This window comes from Tursiops truncatus, chromosome 10 (genome assembly GCF_011762595.2).
Source record: "Tursiops truncatus isolate mTurTru1 chromosome 10, mTurTru1.mat.Y, whole genome shotgun sequence".
Classification (NCBI taxonomy): domain Eukaryota; kingdom Metazoa; phylum Chordata; class Mammalia; order Artiodactyla; family Delphinidae; genus Tursiops; species Tursiops truncatus.
In genome coordinates, this window is record NC_047043.1 from 21,810,398 (window position 1) to 21,832,092 (window position 21,695).

The 21,695-nt window shown below is 43.5% G+C and overlaps 2 protein-coding genes across 7 annotated transcripts in view; both read left to right on the forward strand.

Annotated features, from left to right (window-relative positions):
- On the forward strand, nt 1-10,726 carry ZSCAN9 (zinc finger and SCAN domain containing 9). 4 transcript variants are annotated; one of them, XM_019944878.3, is made up of 6 exons: nt 1-140; nt 1,750-2,239; nt 2,422-2,569; nt 5,235-5,333; nt 6,520-7,183; nt 9,778-10,726. In XM_019944878.3, the coding sequence occupies exons 2-5, from the start codon at nt 1,823-1,825 to the stop codon at nt 7,134-7,136; spliced, it is 1,281 nt and encodes a 426-aa protein (XP_019800437.1). In that variant the 5' UTR covers nt 1-140; nt 1,750-1,822; the 3' UTR covers nt 7,137-7,183; nt 9,778-10,726. The 4 variants fall into 4 exon arrangements, with proteins under 4 accessions (XP_019800437.1, XP_019800438.1, XP_033719493.1 ...); XM_019944879.3 differs by having other exon boundaries at nt 5,235-5,321; XM_033863602.2 differs by having other exon boundaries at nt 14-135.
- ZKSCAN4 (zinc finger with KRAB and SCAN domains 4) overlaps nt 9,794-21,695 on the forward strand; it is an 18,718-nt gene continuing 6,816 nt past the window's right edge. For 2 of the 3 annotated variants that reach the window (XR_004528295.2, XM_019944899.3), the window contains exons 1-4: nt 14,210-17,083; nt 18,470-18,617; nt 20,247-20,329; nt 21,302-21,425. Coding sequence is in view for 2 of the 3 variants with exons in the window: in XM_019944899.3 (XP_019800458.2) it covers nt 16,661-17,083; nt 18,470-18,617; nt 20,247-20,329; nt 21,302-21,425 (778 nt within the window). In the remaining variant the exon portion in view is untranslated. Of the gene's footprint in view, nt 9,871-14,209; nt 17,084-18,469; nt 18,618-20,246; nt 20,330-21,301; nt 21,426-21,695 lie in introns of those variants that run through there. The other variant, XM_073810494.1, reaches the window with a different exon arrangement.

A 21,695-nucleotide genomic window follows, 5' to 3' on the forward strand; every position in this document is an offset into this window, starting at 1 on the left:
AATCCTAGACCGGCCGGAAGTGCCCGTGCGCGGTGGGCCCCGCGGCGGGCTGGCGTCTTTCCCGCAGGGCCATTGTTCCCGGCGCGGTCCTCCCAGCGTCGGGGCGGGAGCCCCCAACCTCCTCACCTTTTCCAGGTCCGGTGAGTCGGCCCGGGAACCGGGGTTGGGTGGGTGTGGCTGAGAAAGGGGTGTGGAAAGTGAGCTTCGGCCCCGGGCCACTGGGTCGTGCCCCGCGATCCTGGAGCCGATCCGTCACCCGGGCTGGGGGGACGTTACGCGGGAGAGGTCTCGGGGAGGTTCACTGCGGTGAATAACGGCAGCAGGATTAGGACTCAGGGCAGGAAACGCCTGGAGTCTGGGGAAATATCCTCGGGGACAAGGAAGTTAAGGACAAATTTGTAAAGACTTTCTGCAGCCTTCCTCGTGGAGAGCCAGTGTCTATACACTCTCACTCTTTGGTTCTAAAAGCAGATGAAGGGGCGTTGAATGACTGCTTGTCAAGTGCAGAATGTGACATTTTCCGATTCCCTTTCCCTTAGTTCATTGATTCTCAAACCTTGGAGTGCGTACAAATCCCTGGGGAGCCTAGAAATTAAAAGTACATAATCAGGGCTCCCTGCTCTTCTCCTCCCACCCCTAAGCCCCGGATTCCGATTCCCTAGCTGTCTGCCACAGGGCCTGTCAAGCTGGAATTCAGCTTCTGGTCTGCACTCCTGACATTTTGGAGACACTCAGACCTCCTGGGTCTCAGACACTGCCTGGATATGAGCACACTTTTCTCTTGGGCTTCTGTGGATTCTTAGAACTGTCCGCACAAAGAATTTGACCTTAAGAAACTTACTTAACTTCCCCTGGCTCCCATATCTTATCTAGTGAAATAGTGATTGTAATCAAACCTCAGAGGGTAATTGTGAGGATTAAATGTGGTCTTGTATCTGAAAGCATGTTGTAGACTGTTGTACAGTGTTGGCTGTTACTCTTAGGAAGCAGCAGAGCAGTGTGGAAAGCTCACAGGACTTGCAGTCGACCTAAGCTTTCCTTTCTGTAAATTTAGTAAAAATGAAACCAGCCTTAATGGTTGTTTTGAAGATTAATTTTAAAAACTCAAGTAAAGATTTCAATAAAAGTTAGTTCATTTAGTCAAAGACAAGAACAACAGGGACTTCCCTGGTGGTCCAGTGGGTAAGACTCCACGTTCCCAATGCCAGGGGCCCGGGTTCTATCCCTGGTCAGGGAACTAGATCCCGCCCCCCCCTAACTAAATGATCCCCCGTGCCGCAAATAAGACCCAGCGCAGCCAAATAACTAAATTTTAAAAAATTATTTTTAAAGGCAAGAGCAATATTTCCATTTATTCTTTCTCTAATTTGATTTTTATACAGTGAGTCTGAACTTTTTAACCATTCTGAGTGATCTGTATGGCCCTTAATTCCTCCATGAACTCCATATGGTATTATTGCTATTTCTTTTTCACATTAAAAAACTGAGATTGAAACAAGATAAGAAATTGGCACAAGGTCGAATAATTAGCAAAAGTTAGAACTGGAATAAAACCTAGGTCTGGGTAACTTGAAAACCTATGCTTTTTGTACATTATGACCTTATATTTTCCACTATTCTCATCTTTGGTTACCAAGTCACTTTACTTTCAGTGAAGAGCTTTAGGTGTATGACAGTTGCTTATATTATCAGTTTTTTGTCATTAACTATTGCCATTTTTCTACCTAAACAATGATTTTTACTGCTTAGGAGGGAACTTCCAAAGGTGTTTCTAAAACATAGCTCCAGCTAGAGGGTACCTTTTAAGCTGTTGAAGATCAAAATGAATACAGACTCCAAGGAGGTTATATCCCTGGATGTTGAAGCTCGTGATGTTTGGGAAGAACTGACAGTGAAAGCAGAGGCAGAAAGTCACCTCCAAATGCAGGAATCCGGACTGAAACGCAATAATCCACTGGCAAGGGAGATCTTCCGAAGGCGCTTTCGACAGCTCTGCTACCAGGAGACCCCTGGACCAAGGGAGGCTCTCACCCAACTCCGGGATCTTTGCTACCAGTGGTTGAGGCCGCATGTGAGCACGAAGGAGCAGATTCTGGACCTGCTGGTGCTGGAGCAGTTCCTGTGTATCCTGCCCAAGGAGGTGCAGGGCTGGGTGCAGGAGCACTGTCCAGAGAGTGGGGAAGAGGCAGTGATTCTGCTGGAGGATCTGGAGAGAGAGCTCGATGAACCACAACATGAGGTAGGAAGGGAGATTCGCCAGGGAAAGAGTATATGTAGGTCACCAAGGACCTTTGTGTCCTCTGCTTTGTATCCTCTTGACTTTGCTGATTAAATGAGACTCAGCTTTCTGCTTCTCTCTGGGAAATGTTTCTTTAGACAATTAATTTCTTCAGAAGTCACATCTTGTCTCTTTATTTCTAGATGGTAGCCTACAGACACCGACGAGAAGTCCTCTCTAAAGAGACAGTGTCTCTAGGAGAGCAGATGTCACTGGGCCTTCAGTCCCAGCCTAAGGAGCCCCAGCTCACATGTGACCCTGCTCAGGAGCCCCACCGTATCGGAAAGACAGGTGAGGGACAGGATTTATCTGGTGTTGAACATATCCCACCTGGTCAAGTACAAACCAACAAAAAACCAGAGCTGGGAAACCAGGGGGTCAGAAGACGCTTTACCAGCAATGTTCAGTGCTTCCGAGTGCCTAGTGTGCTTGTCTTTGTCCCAATCCTCTGCATGCAGTCTTCCCCTGGGTACTATCCTGGAAGCTGTCTTGTCTGCTGGCACATGGTACATTAGGAAGACTTTTAGGAATCACTGTGGAGCACAACTTTAGAGAATGGGCTTCAAGGTTTGACAGACAGGTTCATATCATGGCTTTGCCCCTTGGAAGCTGCTTGTACCTGGGCAGGTTACTTAACCGATTGATCAAGGTTTCTTCATCTGCAAAATGGGGTTAATAATAGTATTGTCTTAGTCTGCTCAGGCTGCTGTAACAGAATATCACAGACTGGGTGGCTTAAACAACAGAAGTTTTTTTCTCATAGTTCTGGAGGCTAGAAATTGAAGATCAGAGTTGGTTTCTGGTGAGACCTGTCTTCCTGGATTGTAGAGAGCGGCCTTCTTGCTGTGTCCTCACATGGGCATTCCTCTCTGCATGTGCCTGTGGAGAGAGGGAGAGAGAGACAGAGAGTCAGAGAGCGCTCTGGTAGTTCTTCCTCTTCTTCTAAGAACATCAGTCCTATTGGATTGTGGCCCCACCTTTAATTACCTTAATTATCTCCCTAAAGACCTTATCTCCAAAAACAGGGCTTCAGGGCTTCCCTGGTGGTGCAGTGGTTAAGAATCCACCTGCCAGTGCAGGAGACACGGGTTCGAGCCCTGGTCTGGGAAGATCCCACATGCCGCGGAGCAACTAAGCCCGTGTGCCACAACTACTGAGCCTGCACTCTAGAGCCCGCGAGCCACAACTACTGAGCCCATGCTCCTAGAGCCCGTGCTCCGCAACAAGAGAAGCCACCGCAATGAGAAGCCCGCGCACCGTAACGAAGAGTAGCCCCCGTTTGCCACAACTAGAGAAACCCGGGTGCAGCATCGAACACCCAATGCAGCCAAAATTAAACAAATAAATAAACAAAAACAGGGCTTCAACATATGAATTTGCAGTGGGGATAACACAGTTCAGTCTATAACAAAAATGTACCTCAGAAGGTTGTTGTGAGCGTTGAATACAAACAATTTGTGAAAAACACTTGGCACGCATTGTGCTTAATATATAGTAACTGTTCTTATCAGAAACTACCAGTGCCACCCTTGTCAATTTGGGTTTACATTTGCAGTCAGAAGATATGAGATATGCTTAGTAGGTGGCAAACTGGATGAGAAAATCCAGTGGAATAGACTTTGCCATTTCCTTGTATGCAATCTCCTTAGTGGTGTCAGTACTGGGCACCAGTGGGTATAGTAGTGGGCACTTGGGGCTGAGTCAGCTGCCTTCCCATTCTAGCTCTCCCTGCAGAATTTGGCTCCAAATTCTGTCTAATTTCCCACACATAACGTCACAGCCTCTTTCTGACTTGTTACCCTTCTGGTAACCCATCTACAGCAGAGGTTTCCTGTTTTCATTTTCACATTACCTCCATATGTATCCAAGTCACAGCTTTTCTTGCTGCTCTGCCTCCTGCTTCTATTCATTTCATTTATCCTACCAATCATACAGTTATCTTGGATTTTGGAACACATCTCTTGATTTAAATTAAAATTATATTTGATGAGTAAATTCTGTGCACACTGCAGACCTTCCTCTGACTCCCATGACTTCATCTTATTAAAATTCTTTCTGGTTTCATTTTCCCCCTTTATGAGCATCTTTCCAGTCAGTTTCTTTGCTACTTTCTTCCTCCTCTCCCCATGAACTTGGATTTTTCATTTTCCATTTATTTTCTCCTTTCTTCTACTTTCCAAACTGCACCTAGAACCCTGCTGAGAACCCTTCCTCCAGGGTACATCTGAGTAAGTCTGTTCCCCCATCCATCCATCTAGTCATTCATTCATTGAACAAATATTTATTAAGCATCTACAGTGGCTACAGGAGAGTATCCAGAGAGCATCTACAGATCAGAGAATTCTCCCTATAGGACTATCAATGCAGGTGTGTGTTATACATTTAGGACAAGCTTATTTTGTAAAGCAACATAGTATTTGGGATTAAAAGGACCAAATCGAAGTTCCAGCTGTTTGGTTTTTTAGCCAAGCAACATTTAAAGTTACTTTATATCACCGAGTTTGAATTTCGTTTAGAATTCTTAGTGATAGTAAAAAAAAAATACAAATAATGCATAAGTTTACATAGTAAAAAGTAAAAGTTCTCCTCTAAGTCCAACTCCCCAGGAGTAACCACTCTTGTCAAATTGCTGTACATTTTCCAGACTTTTTTCTAAATATAGAGTCTGTCTAGCTATATGTCTGTCTGCCTTTTTATTTTTTTCCTAGTTCTTTTTTTTTTTCCTAGTTCTTTAAAGAAGTGGGATAATAGCATCAGGGGGTTTGTGGTGAATTAGTTTGATAATGTATGTGAAAGTGCTTTGTAAGTCATGGAAGGCTGTATAAATGGTAATTATTAAAAGGTGAGAAATGTCTTCGTTTTTATATTCTATCCAGTTCCTTTGTGCATTTCAGATATAAATGTGAAGTTTGGACAGCAGTACTGATCTCACTTGTGGCCCATTTCTTCTCTGCAGGCACATTTCTGTTTTGCAAACCTGTTGTCATCTCCCAGCTAAAAGGAGGAGAAGAACCATGGTCTCACCCCACAGGAGTCCTAAGAGGTACCTATCCAGGTGTGTGAGGGACAGTGCAGTTAGATGTGGGAGAAAAAGCCAGATGTTGATTAAAGGAGGGGGTTGGGGGCAATTTTCCTTGGGCTTTTCTGGGTTGCAAGGTGGGAATCACACCTTGGGAACCCTAAGAATTCCACAGCAGCTGCTCTCTAGCGTTTAGACAGTTTGGGTCTGTTTGTCTCCATTCTCACCTTCAACTCTTCCAAGCAGAGAGGGTCTAATTGGGTTGGTTGGACACTGTCCAACATGAACCAGTCCTACAGGCAGCCTTTGCCTCAGTGCTGGTCCCTGGGCCAGTCAATTGAGGCCATAGTAGTAGGGCTGATTTCAGTCCTTTCTCTTTTATTCATTCAGCAAATATTTATTGATCAGCCACTATGTGCCAAGCTTGCTTCTCAGGGAATAAACCAGAAAGATCCTGTTTCCGTGGAGATGAGATTGTAGCAAGGGGGAGACAATAAGCATATAAATAAGGAGATGATATGTTAGGAGGTGGTGTTATGGAATGAAGCACAAATAGAACTGCCTAAGGGGGTTATGACTGCTATGGATGGGGCACACAGATTGTAGTTTTAAATAGAAGAATTAGGGTGAGAATTGAGCAAAAACTTGAAGGAAGTGAGAGAGTGAGGGTTGCTGTTATCTGAGGTCCGAGCTTTCCAGAAAGAGAGAGGCGCTAGAGCAAAGGCTTTGTGCTGGGGATGCACCTGGGATGGTTATGGATTAGAAACATGAAGTACTGCCTGAAGCACCTAGAATAGGAGAAGCTCAGCGCTTGTTCCATAAATGACTGACTGAATGAATGTATACATAAGGTCAGTTTCCTTGGAAAGGGTCACTTGGAGGCTCCCTGCCTCACAGAGGGGAGGGAGTTCTCAGGGAAGACTCCAAAGAAGCCACTCTGATCCTGACCCTTCTCTTCCTGTGAAGAAGTATAAAAAAAATTCTCTCCAGGCCCCATCCATGTTGGGGTGGATCAAGCTGCATTTCTCCAAAGAGGGCAAACCTCCCTCATTACCTAGAAGAAGGTGTTAACACACTGGCCCTTCTGCTTCTAACCTCCTCCCTACTCTATGACATAGAGTGACATCAGAATAGAAGCACCTTGCATTTCTGTGCACATAGTGACCCTCCTGTCACTAGGCTCAGGGAACAAGTGACATTTACCTGGTCTTTTTTGTTTCAGATGGAATGACCAAGACTGAGAACAGAGAGTTGGTGCTAAGGAAAGACTGTCCTAAGAGAGTGGAACCACATGGGAAAATGTCTTACGGACAGACCTGGGAGATATCACAGCAGGATCCGCGACACAGAGAAGTTGGTGACTGCAAGGGTGGGGTAGAGAGGCACTGGGGAAACCCCTTAGGAGCCGGACCACACAGATGTGAAGAATGTGGGAAGAGCTTTGCTCAGAGCTCAGGTCTTGTTCGACATCAAAGAGTTCACACTGGAGAAAGACCCTACGAATGTAATGAGTGTGGGAAAACCTTCAGTCGGAGTTCGGGTCTTTTTAATCACCGAGGAATCCACAATATTCAGAAACGGTACCACTGTAAGGAGTGTGGGAAGGCCTTCAGTCAGAGTGCCGGTCTCATCCAGCATCAGAGAATCCACAAGGGAGAAAAGCCCTATCAGTGCAGCCAGTGCAACAAGAGCTATGGTCGGCGTTCATTTCTCATCGAGCATCAGAGAAGCCACACAGGGGAGCGACCTCACCATTGCAACAAATGTGGGAAAAGCTTTAATCGCCACTGCAACCTCATCCGCCATCAGAAGATCCACGTGGTGGCAGAGCTGGTCTAATCCAAGCTGTGTGCAAGTTTTCCAGATCACTGGCCAAGTCGTGCGGGGTAGGTTGAGACTAGAAAACGCCTTTCTTCCTGTCTCCACTAAGTGTATTTTGGTCTGGGGACATTCAAAGAGGCAGGTTTGGGTTTTTGAAGCTGCTACTTTCCCTTTGGTTCCTTTGCGCCTTCCTGTTCTTACTGCCCCCATGTCTCTTATTTATTCTCTTTGAGAAGGCTGCTAAACTTTTCTAATAATGTAATAAATGGCACTGCTATAGCCAACATGCCAGAAAGATCTGTATCTGTGTTTAACCCCTAAAGATCCCGTAGAGCTCTGCTGATGTTTTACAGTAAATGGGTCTTTGGTGTTCCCCGTGACCAGTACCTGCATAGTAAATACCTTTTGTGCCTACTGCTTCCCTCTGACACCTGCGTGATGCTCCCCTGGGATAGTGACCAGCACTGGCTGGGTTCCACTTACTTAACCACAGTTGGTCCTCACAACAACCACACAGGGAAATGAGTATCATCATTATCCTGTTTTACAGATGAGGAATTGAAGATTCACAAAACCCAAGCCTCAGCACCAAGGCTTAAACCCTGGACTTTTATTTTTAGTAACTTTAAATTATGGAATAATTTTAGACTTATAACAAAGTTGCAAAGATAGGTAGAGTGCTTATATACCGTTCACCCAGCTTCCTCTAGTGTTAACATCTCACATCGGGTCTTCTTAGTTAAACCCTTGGCTTTTGACTCCAAATTCCAATCTGTTTACAGTGTCATGCTTCATACTGGTATTCTCAGATTCCCTCATTTGAGCTTAGTCACCTGAAATTCCCTTAGTGCTTTCCCGTCACATCTTCAGTAACTAGGGTGGATAACTAGGTAACTAGGGTGGATGGGGATTATATGGCCCTTTCACATTCTGTGTTACTTATCTTTGAACTGTGAATGTGATGATCCTACAGAGGTGGTATGGACCCCGCTTCCCAGTTACTAGAGATGATGCCATGCACACACACAAGAATGTATGAAAAATTTATTACTCTCATCATGGAACTCTCTGGAGATAGCAGGGCAGCACCCAAGCTGGTCCAGAACTGGCTTGAGTAGCATAAGGAGAGTGAGAGTTAGTGGCCCTGGTTTTTATCGTGATTAGGGGATGGGTCCAGGAAATAGTTCTCATTGCACAAATAGATAAGGGCTTGCATAGCTTGAACTTCCTTCAGGTGCCAAGTGAGGAGGCACTGGGATTTCTTATAAACTTGCCCAGATGTGGGGCAGAAGGGAAGGGGAAGATAGAGGTTGAAAGCTGTCAGTGATCAAACATCAAAAATGGAGTCAAGATTTTTTAAAAATTACAGTTTAAAGAGAATCAATTCAGGAGATGCTTTTATTTACCATGTGATTCTGGTCTCTCTGTCCTTATAAACTAAGGAGTAATTACAAATTTAGCATTCAATCAATTTTTTAAAAAATGTGTGTAACCAGAAAAAACATGTGTTAAAAAACCAAAAATTCATACTTGTCCATTTGACTTCCTGAAACTCTCACTTCTGCAGAGTGGCTCACCTCCCTGTGAAGTCAGCTGAGGCTTTCTAGAAAAGGTGAGCCCCCAGAGGCAGGCTTTCCCCTCACCAGCCTCTTAAAGGGGTTGTGGCTTATGGGACCAGAGGTGAAATTTCAGGGATTCCTGATCTGTTTGGAGACGTAACAACTCCTTCTTTCCTTCTCGAGAGGATCAGCTGGGACCTATGAGTAATTAAGAACATTTAGATTCAAAAGGGCATTACTATGGTAGTGATTAATTTTAATACACTGAGGACCCATAATGTCCATCATATTTTCAAAAGGGTTGGAGAACTAAATGAAGTCAAGAACCACTGCTCGAGGGGTGGTGGAATGACAAGAAATAGGTGAGGTGGAGCCTATTCAGAAAGAGCCCTGACTCACCCACTTTTGTTTTGTATCATACACACACACACACACACACACACACACACACACATACACACACACACACACAGAGTCCCACATCAACCTTTTCATCTGCTCTCCTGGTTCACCAAGTTCTCTCTCCAGATCCTCCAGCACAGTCTCTACCTCCTTTTCACATTCTGGATGACATCCTCACACTCGGACCAGTTGCTGGTCATCCTACCCTTGAATATTTAACAAGATGATACCCAATGCATCAGAGGCCAATGCTTTGGGGGCACTTTTAAGGTATAGAACTAATTGTTGAACAGAAAGGTATTACTATCAGATGAGCTAGATGAAGGCTGTAACCAGGAGATTCTCTGAAGCTCATATAGCAAGAAGTTAACTCAGAACTCAACCCACAATTTGGGCAATCCTAGATGTCTTCTACATTCTGTTCACCCTTAGGAAACTTTCTTTGACTCGTAGAGAAAATGCAGGTATCTGAGGCAGTGTTTCCAGGTTTGCCCAATCCCCTTGGGAGCAAGGTAGAGAAATGGAGAGAGAAGGAATATACTAGACTTCTCTTTGAGATCACATCAAAGGCTGGCTTTCATCACAGCTCATGCTGTAGCCTTTCACAGTGGCAGTACCTAATCAAGTGCTTGATGTCATTTGCCACTTTCCAACTTCCTCCACTTCTGTTATTTACTTTCCTGAATCTGTTTCCTTAGGTCTGACTGAAATTCCAGTCTTATTCATGGGACTGTGGACTACCCAAGCCAGGAGAGTCACCACTGTTACCTGTACAACAGCTGATGAATAATGTAGGTGAGAGGTACTGTTCATGAGAAACAATATAGGTAGAAATCTTACTGGATAACTGAAGCTCTGGGTAACAAAGCTTCTAGTGCTAATTTTGCTAGTAATTAGACGGGGAACTTGAGCAGTCCCTAAATTTCTCTGTGTTTCAGCAGAGAAGTGAATCTTTTAGTTTCAAGGGGGTCTTTAAAAGTGACCATGGGGAGGAGTTAATAAACTGAAATATTTTTAAGGAGTCTACAAATTAGCCGTAATACCTTTAATTTTGTCTGGCAGCAGGTGACTGTTCCTCAAGAGGTAAAAGCAGTGCAAGAGTTAAAATGTGTCTAGAGTGAGTGCTGGCCTCCTATACCAATATATGTATATATCTTGAGGGAATTTGAATTATTAAAAAATCATTATGCATGCAAAGCTTTATCACTATAATACTGAAAGGGAATATATGTCTAAGGAAAATTCATAAGTAATGCTCCAAATCATGAGATAGATGTGTGTGCATAACCAGAGTCTTTGACCCAAGAACAAATACGTGCAAAAGGACATCGACAAAGACTGCTGGACATATTTTCTCAGATTTTAGAGGTCTGGGATTTCATTTTACTCTAGTAACAAGCTAATTAATTTAGCCTGTGATTGTTTCATGGAATCTGGCATAAAATACGAGTTCCTGGGCCAGAAACAAAGGATTTTATATGATTCTAAGGAGGCCCAATGCCTTTCACATTTTGCCTTCAGAATTTCATTGTGTTTCTCCAATGCATCGATGCCCGCCCACCTCCCCACCCCCCAAATAGCCATACTATTTAGAAGTCCTTGTAATTGTTATTCTTCTCCAATTCTCAAAACCCTTAGGCATGACAGTCCTCCTTGGGCCTTTTGTGCTCCTACACGTCTTGTTGCATGGGTCCAGGATATAAGGCCCTGATCTTTTTTTTACTTTTTTTCTTTTTTTCCCACCCCATTTCTTATAGATAGCAAGCCTAACACTTGTTATTCATAGATAGCAAGCAGCATGAGATCATCGTATTTACATCAGTTGCCCTTGCCCCCAAGTCCCAAGGAGGTGACGTGATGGGCTCAGGTGGATGCTATACACACAACATGCCCATGCTGCATCCAGGGAAGCCTGAATTTAGGAAATCCTCAGCTTTTATAACAAGCAGTAAGTAAGCCTGGTAATTGACCACTGGGATGTGTTATCTCATCTTTCAAGATTACCAGCTACATAAACAATCTTGAGGAATAGACTGGTAAAAAAATGACCAGGGTCTTGTCCTAATTCTGTTTTATTCTTTTAGTCCTTTTTTTAAAACATTGTGCTCGTGACGTCCTATTAAAATTTATGTATTTATTCTTCTCATAGTTTATTTTTTTGTTAATCCCCACTGGAATATAAACTCCATGAGGGCAGAAGTCTTTGTTCTTTTTTTGTTACTGTTGTATCCTGAATATCTAAAACAGTGTCTGGCTCAGAAAAGTGACTCAATTAACATTATTGTTCATGTACAAGACTCCTACAGGTTAAATAATTTAAAGCTGTTAAGTCCACGTGTATATCATTTTCAACTTTACTATACAGTATATACTGACATAGTTTTTTTTTTTTTTGGCCGTGCCATGTGGGATCTTAGTTTCTAGATCAGGGATCTAACCCATGCCCCTGGCATTGGGAGCACAAAGTCTTAACCACTGGACCACCAGGGAAGTCCCTGACATTGCTTTTTTTTTTTTTTTTTTTGCTGTACGCGGGCCTCTCACTGTTGTAGCCTCTCCTGTTGTGGAGCACAGGCTCCGGACGCGCAGGCTCAGCGGCCATGGCTCACGGGCCCAGCCGCTCCGCGGCATATGGGATCTTCCCGGACTGGGTCACAAACCCGTGTCCCCTGCATCGGCAGGTGGACTTTCAACCACTGCGCCACCAGGGAAGCCCCTGACATTGCTTTTTAAGATGAGCATACCGGCTTACACACCCATCAGCTGTGTACAAGAGTTCAAAAATTTTCACATTCTTACTAGCAAATATTATTGAAGCTCTGCAAAATTTTGCTGAGGTATGGGTATGAAATGGCTTAAAATTTATCTTCTCTTAGTAAATAATGAGGTTAAGGATCTTTGCTTATGTTTGTTGGTCATTCCAGATTCCACATCTATGAATTGCCTGTGTATGGTTCTTGTCAATTATTCTGTTTGATTGTTGGCTTTTTTCTTGTTTATTTGTTAGTGCTCTCTGTATAGTCTGTATATTGATCCTTGTTGATCATATGGCTTGCAAATATCTTCTGTCAGTCTTCTGTTTGTAGTTTCTACTTGTTTCCAGTATCTTTTGATGTAGTTTTAAATTTTAATGATGTCAAATTTACGAAATTTTTCCTTCACATTTTGTGCAGTTTGTGTATTTTAAAAGAAATCTTGCTTTATTCAAGAGCATAAAAAAATGCTTCTAATTTCTTTCTAAAAGTGTGAAAGTTTTCCTTTTTGACTTTTAAGTCTTTAAACAACTGGAAGTAATTTTTTATTTGTCAACCAAATTTTTTTTTCCATTTATATCAAAACATTGCAGTGCTATTTATCAAATACTGTATATACACGTATACACCTACATGCCTACATCTGTATTTATTTCTATAAGTAACTGTAGATATTGGGAATTGAGTTCACGCTGATACCTTCAATTCCAATCCAACACCACAGGATACATTTCGGCCTTTCTCTTTTTCATGTTTGTAACTCCTTTTCTGACATGAGGAATCTGGCTCCCAATATCTTGTATATTTACTTAATTGATTAATCCTTCCTGTGTGTAATCAATTTCCCCATGTCGTCTTGCTCCTCTCATGGGCTCAGACCTCAGATCTTACGTTGGTGAAACTTGAATGGGGTCTGTGGAGTAGGTAGTTGTAATATATCAGTGTAAATTTTCCTGCTGTAGCTTCCTCCCTTCACCCCTCTGAACACTCTTCTCACTCACTGGGGCTCCGAATTCACTCTGGGCTGGGCTGCCACCTCCTCTCCCACTTCCTTTGGCCCTACCTTTTGGATGGAATTATTCTGGAAGGAAGGTAGGATTTTGTTTAATTTAAAAGAAAATTACTATGGAAAATTTCAAACATATATAAGTGTAAAGCGAATATTACAATGAACCCCCCTCTGCCTCTCATGCAACTTCAACAGCTCTCATCTTTGCACCATTTTCTTTTTTCCTCTGTTTCTTTCTGAGTATTTCAAAGCAAATCTAGACCTTATATCAGTTCACCCACAAGTACAAATTTCAGTATGAATTTCTAACAAATGAGGACTTTTTTCTTAACATGAACATAGTATCATTATGGCAACTAACTTGGTAGTGATTCCTTAATGCCATTGTGATATAGTTTTCCCAGTTGTCTCAAATATGCCATTTTACAGTTGTTTTGGTCTGATTAGGGCCCAAATAAGGTTTACCGTTGCATTTGGTTGGTATATCTATTCAGTCTCTTTTAATATATGACAGCTCCCCTTTCTCCCCTGCCCTTTTGAAAGATGCCATTTATTTGTTGAAGAACCTGAATCTTCTGTTCTATAGAATATAGAATGTCCCACATTCTGGATTTGGTTGATTACTTCTTTTAAGTATCATTTAACTCATTAATTCTCAAACTCAGCTGCATACTGGAATCACCTAGGAAATATTTAAAGTCATTCATGCCTGAGTCCCACCCTCTGACATTCTGATTTAATCGATTTCGGTTTCAGCCAAGGTATCAGGATGTTTTAAAAGCTCCCCAGTGATCCTAATGTGCTGAGGTGTTTGAAAACTGCTTAACTTGCTTCTGTATCTCACCTATACAAAGGCATTAGGATCTAGAAACTAGATTCAGGTTCACTTATTTTGCCAATGCTTCATGGCAGTGCCCTGTACCTAGTGTGGCAGCTCATCAAGAGAAGAATATTTTCTAGTAGTTTTCCTTTGTAACAGCCTTGACATCTCTCATTTTCTTAAGTTTTATCTCTTTGTTATCCCTTGAACTGAAGAGGGAACAAAAACTAGGGAATAAAAACTCAGGAAGGGAGCTTCCCTTGTGGCGCAGTGGTTGAGAGTCTGCCTGCTGATGCAGGGGACACTGGTTCGAGCCCTGGTCTGGGAGGATCCCACATGCCGCGGAGCAACTGGGCCCGTGAGCCACAACTACTGAGCCTGTGCGTCTGGAGCCTGTGCTCCTCAACAAGAGGCCGCGACAGTGAGAGGCCCACACACGGCGATGAAGAGTGGCCCCCGCTCGCTACAACTGGAGAAAGACCTCGCACAGAAATAAAGACCCAACACAGCCAAAAATAAATAAATAAATAAATTTATAAAAACAAACAAACAAAATAACTCAGGAAGGTATCAGCATGGTATTCTTCCATTTAATGAACTTCTACCAAACTTGTATTCCATTGGGTAGAAAGGGGACTTACTGACATCTTGGTCCACCAAAATAACTTTGCAGTCATTTCTGGCTTAAAATCTAATCCTGCCTGGTTCAAAGGAATCTCGGGGCTTCCATTTTAGGGTAGGCCTAATTTATTATAGGCCAGGCATTGTTCTAAGCACTTTACACAAAAACTCACCTTAATGCTCACAACATCCCTTTCATCAATGCAATAATCAATAAGCATCTATAATAATAATAGAAAGGAGTTTTATTTGAGCCAAACCGAGGACTGTAACCCAAGAGACATGGATTCAAGAAGCACTTGAATTGTGTTCTGTCAGACTACAAAATGGGGGGCGGGGGCTTAGGTAGGCAAAAAACAATTTGTACACAAATTGTCAAGAATTAGGATTGGAGGGGACTTCCCTGGTGGTCCAGTGTTTAAGAATCTGCCTTCCAATGCAGGGGACATGGGTACGATCCCTGGTCGGGGAACTAAGATCCCACATGCCACAGGGCATCTAAGCCCACGTGCTCTAGAGCCCACGTGCCACAACTAGAGAGCCTGCATGCTGCAACTACTGAGCCTGCACATGCACCACAACGAAAGATCCCACATGCCACAACTAAGACCTGACACAACCAAATAAATAAATTAGGATTGGAGCTGGCAAGAAGTAAGGGTACTTGCTAAGCAAGGGTTGGTTGGGGCCCAAAATGGGTTACATAGTTACAAGGGGAGACCTTGAGACCTTAAGGTTGCAGCTGGCAGCTACTAGCAGATATTGTTTTGAGAACAGCTGGTAGTGTCCTTGAGTTTGATACAGTTTAGAAAATTCAGGTTCTCAGTGACGCAGGAACATTTCTGAAACCACATGCACAATGGTTACCCGGTTCCATTTTGGATGCCCGAACCACAGTTTCATATCTTGTCAGAACAAAGAACAAATATCAAACATGACGGGTGCATTCCTTCAAGGTTTCAAAAGAGACAGATTAGCACATACACAGCGAGTCAGCATGACCTTGGTGTCTGGGAAGGGACCCTTATCTTTGAAGGAGTAATAGCATTGGCATCATGGGCAGGCTGGGGGGGGATTTATCTCTGTCTTCAAAGTGGAGATTGTGAACAATATGGTAAATGCATTCTTTTTTAATGGTTAGAACAGATGTACACCATATAAGTCAGAATGACTTCCCCATACCTCAACAGGCAAAAATTTCCTCCATCACTATCTACTGTTACTATCCCCATTTATAGATTGGGTAAGTCAGGCACAGAGAGGATAAGTAATTTACCAAGGTCACCCAGCTAGTACGTGGTACAGCCAAGATTACATACCCAGGAAACTTGGCTTGAGAGTCGGCGGATCTAACCACTATTCCAGACCATAAATGAGGGCTGGAAAGAAACAAGAATGAAAGCCCAATATAGTATGGTCCCTGATGCCAGGGACTAGAGAGTTTCTGATAGTGGGAAGCCTGGAAATTCTGGTTGCCTGAGAGGAAGCCATGGAAAATAGAAAGTGGTAGCTGTTGTGTGTGGAGGGGAAGAGGGACAGAATCTCTAGTTACTTTTGCAGGAGCAATCTCAATGTCTTTGTTGGCAGTTTGCCGCCTACAGTGTGTTAAGGTGAGGACTAGAGTCAGAGATAGGAGGGCTTTCCTTCAAGTAGTTTAGCCTTGAAAGGGAAGGAAGAATGGCAGCTGGAGTGGAGCAAGAGCCTGGGGCAGCCACTGCTTCTCCAAGCAAGTGCCTGGTGATGTGGTCTTCGATGTTTCTGAGAGAAAGGGCATGTCCTCCTGCCTGGTGCTCTGAGGAAGCTCTGCTTTCTACTGAATTTTAGTGTCAATCTTATGCCAGCTCTGTAGTCAAGCTTTACATCAGAGCATGGGGGGGGGGCACAACAGCATTCTTACAGGACTGAAAGATCTAGTCTTATTTCTTATGATACAGAGCCTGTCATCCTTTTTTTCTCCTTCCCCTAACTGCTTCCCTTGAGTGGAGGTAAGGGCGTGGTTGCTAACGGGTTAACTCGGGGACAACCACCGAGAGGTGCTTCCTAGAGAGCCCGGGAAGTGGCATTGATTCCCACCGAGGCTTCCTGTGCCCCATCCTCAATTTTTCTCCAGCATCTGGAATCTGTTCATTCCACCAAGACATCCTTTGGGGTTACTTATTGTGGGATTCGGGGTGGGGTGCAGAGGAGGACGCTGCAAAGGCACGGACTACAGGGGGCAATCTGTGAAGTTGCGCCCCAGGGGTGTCCTGGGCCCCTGGACACGCGGAAGGGGACCACTGCAGTTTTACAGTATAATTGTGATTTCCCACCTTTCAAGAATTTTCCGAAGAAATACAACTCCCAGCTAGACTGAGGCCCAAGTACTGCCTTGGTCCAGGATGGCTAGAGAATCGAAGGAAAGCGCAGCCTTGGACGCCCAGTCTGCAGAGGACCGGACCGGGATCCTGACCGTGAAGGTGGAGAAGGAGGAAGCCTCCGCCTTGGCTGCTGAGGCGGTCGCCCCAAGCAGCCCAGCTCCGGGCTCCGAGCACTCCCGCCAGCGCTTCCGAGGCTTCCGCTACCCGGAGGCTGAGGGGCCCCGCGAGGCTCTGAGCCGGCTCCGGGAGCTCTGCCGACTGTGGCTGCGGCCAGAGGTGCACACTAAGGAGCAGATCCTGGAAGTGCTGGTGCTGGAGCAGTTCCTGACCATCCTGCCGGGGGACCTGCAGAGCTGGGTGCGGAAGCAGCATCCGGAGAGCGGGGAGGAGGTGGTGGTGCTCTTGGAGTATTTGGAGAAGCAGTTGGATGAGCCGATGCCGCAGGTAGAGAGAACAGGTTTAGCCTCTGAAAGCTGTGGTCTGTTTCTTCCTGAAATCTCCAGATCAGAGTGAGGGGCTTTTCTTTAAGATCCAGAAGTTCTCAGTCTCTTTTTGTACCTGAACCTCTTTGCCAGTAAGGTGAAGTCCCTGGACTCCTTCACATAATAGTATTTTTTAAATACATAAGGGAAAATATAAAGGATTAAAAGGAACTCAATTATATTGAAATACAGTTAGCAAAGCATTAAATGTATTATAAAGTTATATATGTGCTTTTTAAAATTAATGCACTAAATATTAACATCTAGAGACAGGCCTAATAACTAGTATAATTTCAAAGTGGCGATGAATGACTTTGACATTTACCTGATTGTAATGTGGTATGAGAACATCTGCAGTTTCAGTTGGTGACAGATTCCTGTGTACTGCTTATAACACCTTGGTTTGTTGCTTCCATTCATAATTGAAGGAAATGCTAAATTTTGCTTAGAAGCTAGTAAAAATAAAGTTATTTTTCCTATTCACATTCATGGAATACGTGGGAGGGAGTCGGTGGACCACAAGTTAGAAACCCCAGGGCTCATTTTTACTTGCACCTTCCTGAATGTTGTATGAGTCTATTTTCCCTTTGCAGTATTCTGTGTCCTTGTGTGTTCCTTTCAGCATGTACATAACCAGACCAAAGACTTCTAACCCGTGACCCAGAGACCAAGGTTCTTGAGTTGGCATTAGTGCCCCTTAGCCCTGTAATAGAGAAAAATCATCTCAAGTCTCAGCTTCAGGCTCGTCATTCTTTACAGAAGATATGGGAAATTCTAAGCTGCACATGAGCTAATTATTATGAAAGTGACTTGAAAATTAATTAATGACAAATGTCTGGAAGGAAACCTTCATTTAATGAGGACATACCATGTACCAGGCCCTGTGTTAGGTGATTTCACACACTGCAATCTTATTTACTGGTCTCCAAAACCCTATAAGCTAGAAATTATTATTTTCATTTTTAGATAAGAAAACATATTAGTATTCTCTGAGAATTTAGCCCCAATTCCCAAAGAGTTTTCATAAAAGCACAAATATATATAATGAGGGAGGACAGAGTAATGCTTAAGAGCGTGGGCACTAGATTCATTCTGCCTGAGCTCCCATCCTAACATTTCTGCTTTTACCTGGGTGACCTTGGGCAAGTTGCTTAAACATTGTGCCTCAGTTTCCCCATTACAAAAATACAGATAATAAAAGTACCTAGCTCATAAGGTTGTTGTGCTCTACATCAAGTGACTTAATATTCATGAAGCTCTTAGAAATAGTGCCTGGGAAATAGAAAGTACTAGCACAGAGAGAGTGTGATAGAAGTGTCTGATGAATAAATAAATGAATGACTTCTAGGTCCCAGGTGGTGACCAGGGGCAAGAACTGTTCTGTTGCAAGATGGCAGTGTTGACACCAGCTCAGAGGTCACGAAATACCCAGTTCCAGCCAAGAAAGGCTCCACTCAAGCATGAATCTCTGGGATCCCACTCCTTACCAGACAGAAGTGAGTATTATCTTCTGGGCAATATGAATTCTGCAGACTCCAACCAATTTTATTTAAGGATCACCTACAAGATCTATTGATGGGTGTCTTATATGCCCCTTGCAGATCTACTTTACTTTGAGACTGAGACTAATAGGGAAATTTCAAACAATAGTGGAAAGCTTTCCTAACCAAACCTAGACATGGTAAATAAGACTTTATTAAAATTGGTGTTTGGAAAGAGTTGATTTTTGTAGCAACACAGTGATCTCCATTCATTCAACATATATTTCTGGAGGCTCCCTATGTGGTAGCCAGTGTTGTAGGTACCAGGGATAGCACTGTCAGTAGGACAGATTTCTTCCTCCAATGGAACTTACATTCTAGTAAGGAGAATAGCAAATAAATTAATATGATTTCAGATATTGGTGAGTGCTATGAGGAATATAAGGCAGAATATGTAAAGCCAGTCAGAATATTCCAGAATTGTAGGATTTCTACAAACCAAAGAGTATAAATCTTCTAAACCTGTCACTTAGAACAGGGTGAAAATCACTCAGTAGGAAACTTTTATGTTCCCGAGTGTTCCCCACATACTGTGAACATCTGGGCAGATTTCCAAGACAAACAACACTGGGATACACCAGCCAACAGGAAATCTTTATTTCTGAACAGAGGTCCTAGTCTAACCTAACTTGTTTACTGCCTCCAGCAAAGTTCACCTTTCATAGGAAAACCTAAAGTTCCCCTTTACTTCTCTCAAATCTGAGCAAGTTCTATATAGGCAGACTCCCATTTCCTCCTTTCTGGGCCCAGCCTTATCTGACTCCTCTTAGTCTTTCAGAACTAAAGAATAAAGCACCCAGGGCTTCCCTGGTGGCACAGTGGTTAAGAATCTACCTGCTGATGCAGGGGACACGGGTTCGAGTCCTGCTCCGGGAAGATCCCACATGCTGTGGAGCAACTGAGCCTGCGTGCCACAACTACTGAAGCCCATGTGCCTAGAGCCCGTGCTCTACAAGAAGAGAAACCACCACAATGAGAAGCCTGTGCACCGCAACAAAGAGTAGCCCCCGCTCGCCACAACTAGAGAAAGCCTGCTCAGAGCAACGAAGACCCAATGCAGCCAAAAAAAAAAAAAAAAAAGAAAGAAAAGAATAAAGCACCCAAAGAGCTACTAAAGAAATTTTAACAACAATGAAAATCCTTGGGACTTCCCTGGTGGTCCAGTGCTTAAGACTCCGTGCTTCCACTGCAGGTTGTGCGGGTTCAATCCCTGGTCAGGGAAGTTCCTCATGCCACATGGTGCGGCCAAAAAAAGAAACCACAGAAATCCTCTTATTCCCTCTCTCAGCAAAATTCAAGATTAAAGACTCTTCAGATGGAATGCTTTGTTTTGTTTTTATGTTGCTACCACTTCTTACCAAGGATCCAGCCCATTGTTTTGTGCATCTGTGGAGTACATCACATCTCTTCAGGCCATAGGATTTGAGCTGGCAGGGATCAGGAATTTTGGAAAGACACACTGTATAAACTTCTTTATGGGAATTTATGCAGTTTTTGAACTTGGACTTCACGGCTCACTGAGGCTGAATGCCAGGGAGGTTGAATGTCAGGGTCAATCTCATCCAGAGCTTCTTTCCTTCTTAGTTCTCCAGGTTCCTAGGCTTGCCTCTGGAGGGCGCTGCAGAGGAGATGAAGTGGTAGCCGCCAGGCTTGCCCCAGAGTCCCAGGTGAGGTGGAACCCCTGTCCCTCCCCCAGCACCCAGCACCCTTCACTGCTGATGGGCTTCCCATCAGATCCCTTTCTCTCCATGCCTCCTCCACCCTCATCCTGGATCTACATGGAGTTTGAGTATTCTCATTTATCCCAAGGTTGCTAATCATCATCTGTCATTATTTTGATATTCACTTAAGAAGATTTTCCTGTTTCACTCCTAGCTTGGAGACTGTGCTTCCCTGCTCTTCCTAGCCATCTGTTTGGTCAGCTCCTTCATCAAGGAGATTTTCTCTTCAGCAAGGGAAATTTAGCAAATACAAACTGAAGATTTTGTTGTGATGGTGATGTAGTTTTGTTTTTTTAAGTATCATAAACTGTGCTGCTAGTGAGGGATATAGAGTCATGCCCGCTGCCCTCTAGGAACTTAAACTTGAAGGAACAGATAAGGCATGTGCTTTTAGTCTAAGATTTAATATTACAATTTGAATAGTCTTTACTTAACCTGGATTTTAATTTCTTACCCAGTCTTTCATGTCCTGCTTGAAGATCTCAGTATTTGAGGCTCCGTAGAACCTATTTTCCCTGGTTTTTCCTCACCTCAGACCTAGATTTCACTGTATTTTAAAATCATTAATACAAATAAGCCCCCATCCCCACTTTGCCAAAGCACACCACAAATATTTTGAAAAGTTTGGATATGGTTCCACTCCTTTTACTGCACTGGCCCTTGTTTTTCCAAACCTTTCACCTTCTGGACTGTTTAGATGTTTATGTGAAAGTACTGATAATGTGTGTATTTCTTTCCTTTAATGGTTATTTTTTTTGACAGAGATGTTATTAGAGATAGGGTTAAGTAGGCATAAATATGCCATACTTGCTTTTTTGTAAAGAGCTCCTGTAAAGGGGATGCTCCTTCATTGCATGTACCCAGCTTTGGGAGTGATTTTGGGCAAGAGGAATTACATGGCATTACTCACTGTTTCAGGGGCTGCTGAAAATGGAAGATGTGGCCCTGACCCTCACTCCTGGATGGACACAGCTGGATTCATCTCAGGTGAACTTCTACAGAGATGAAAGGCAGGAGAACTGTGGCAGCCTGATCTCCTTGGGTAAGACTAATGGGCACTGATTTCTTATAAGGTTTCCTGGCTTCCTTTGTGTATTAGAATCTACTAGGCTGTTAGAAACTGTTTGAATTATGTTTGGAATTAGAATCACCATTTCTGAATCCCAACTACTAACCAGCTGTGTGACTAGTTTATTAACCCTTCTGAGCCTTGCTTTTTTATCTGTCCTGCCAGTGTCCTGGTCAGTTCAGTTTAAGTGGGATGAAGGAGGTACAGCCCTTAGTACAGGTCCAGCTCATAGTAGATGCTCAG

Coding starts and splice junctions, on each gene's coding strand:
- ZSCAN9 (XM_019944878.3), top strand. CDS start 1,823: ATGAATACAGACTCCAAGGAGGTTATATCCCTGGATGTTGAAGCTCGT. Junction 2,570..5,234: donor CCACCGTATCGGAAAGACAG/GTGAGGGACAGG, acceptor TCTTCTCTGCAG/GCACATTTCTGTTTTGCAAA. Junction 5,334..6,519: donor CCTAAGAGGTACCTATCCAG/GTGTGTGAGGGA, acceptor TTTTTGTTTCAG/ATGGAATGACCAAGACTGAG.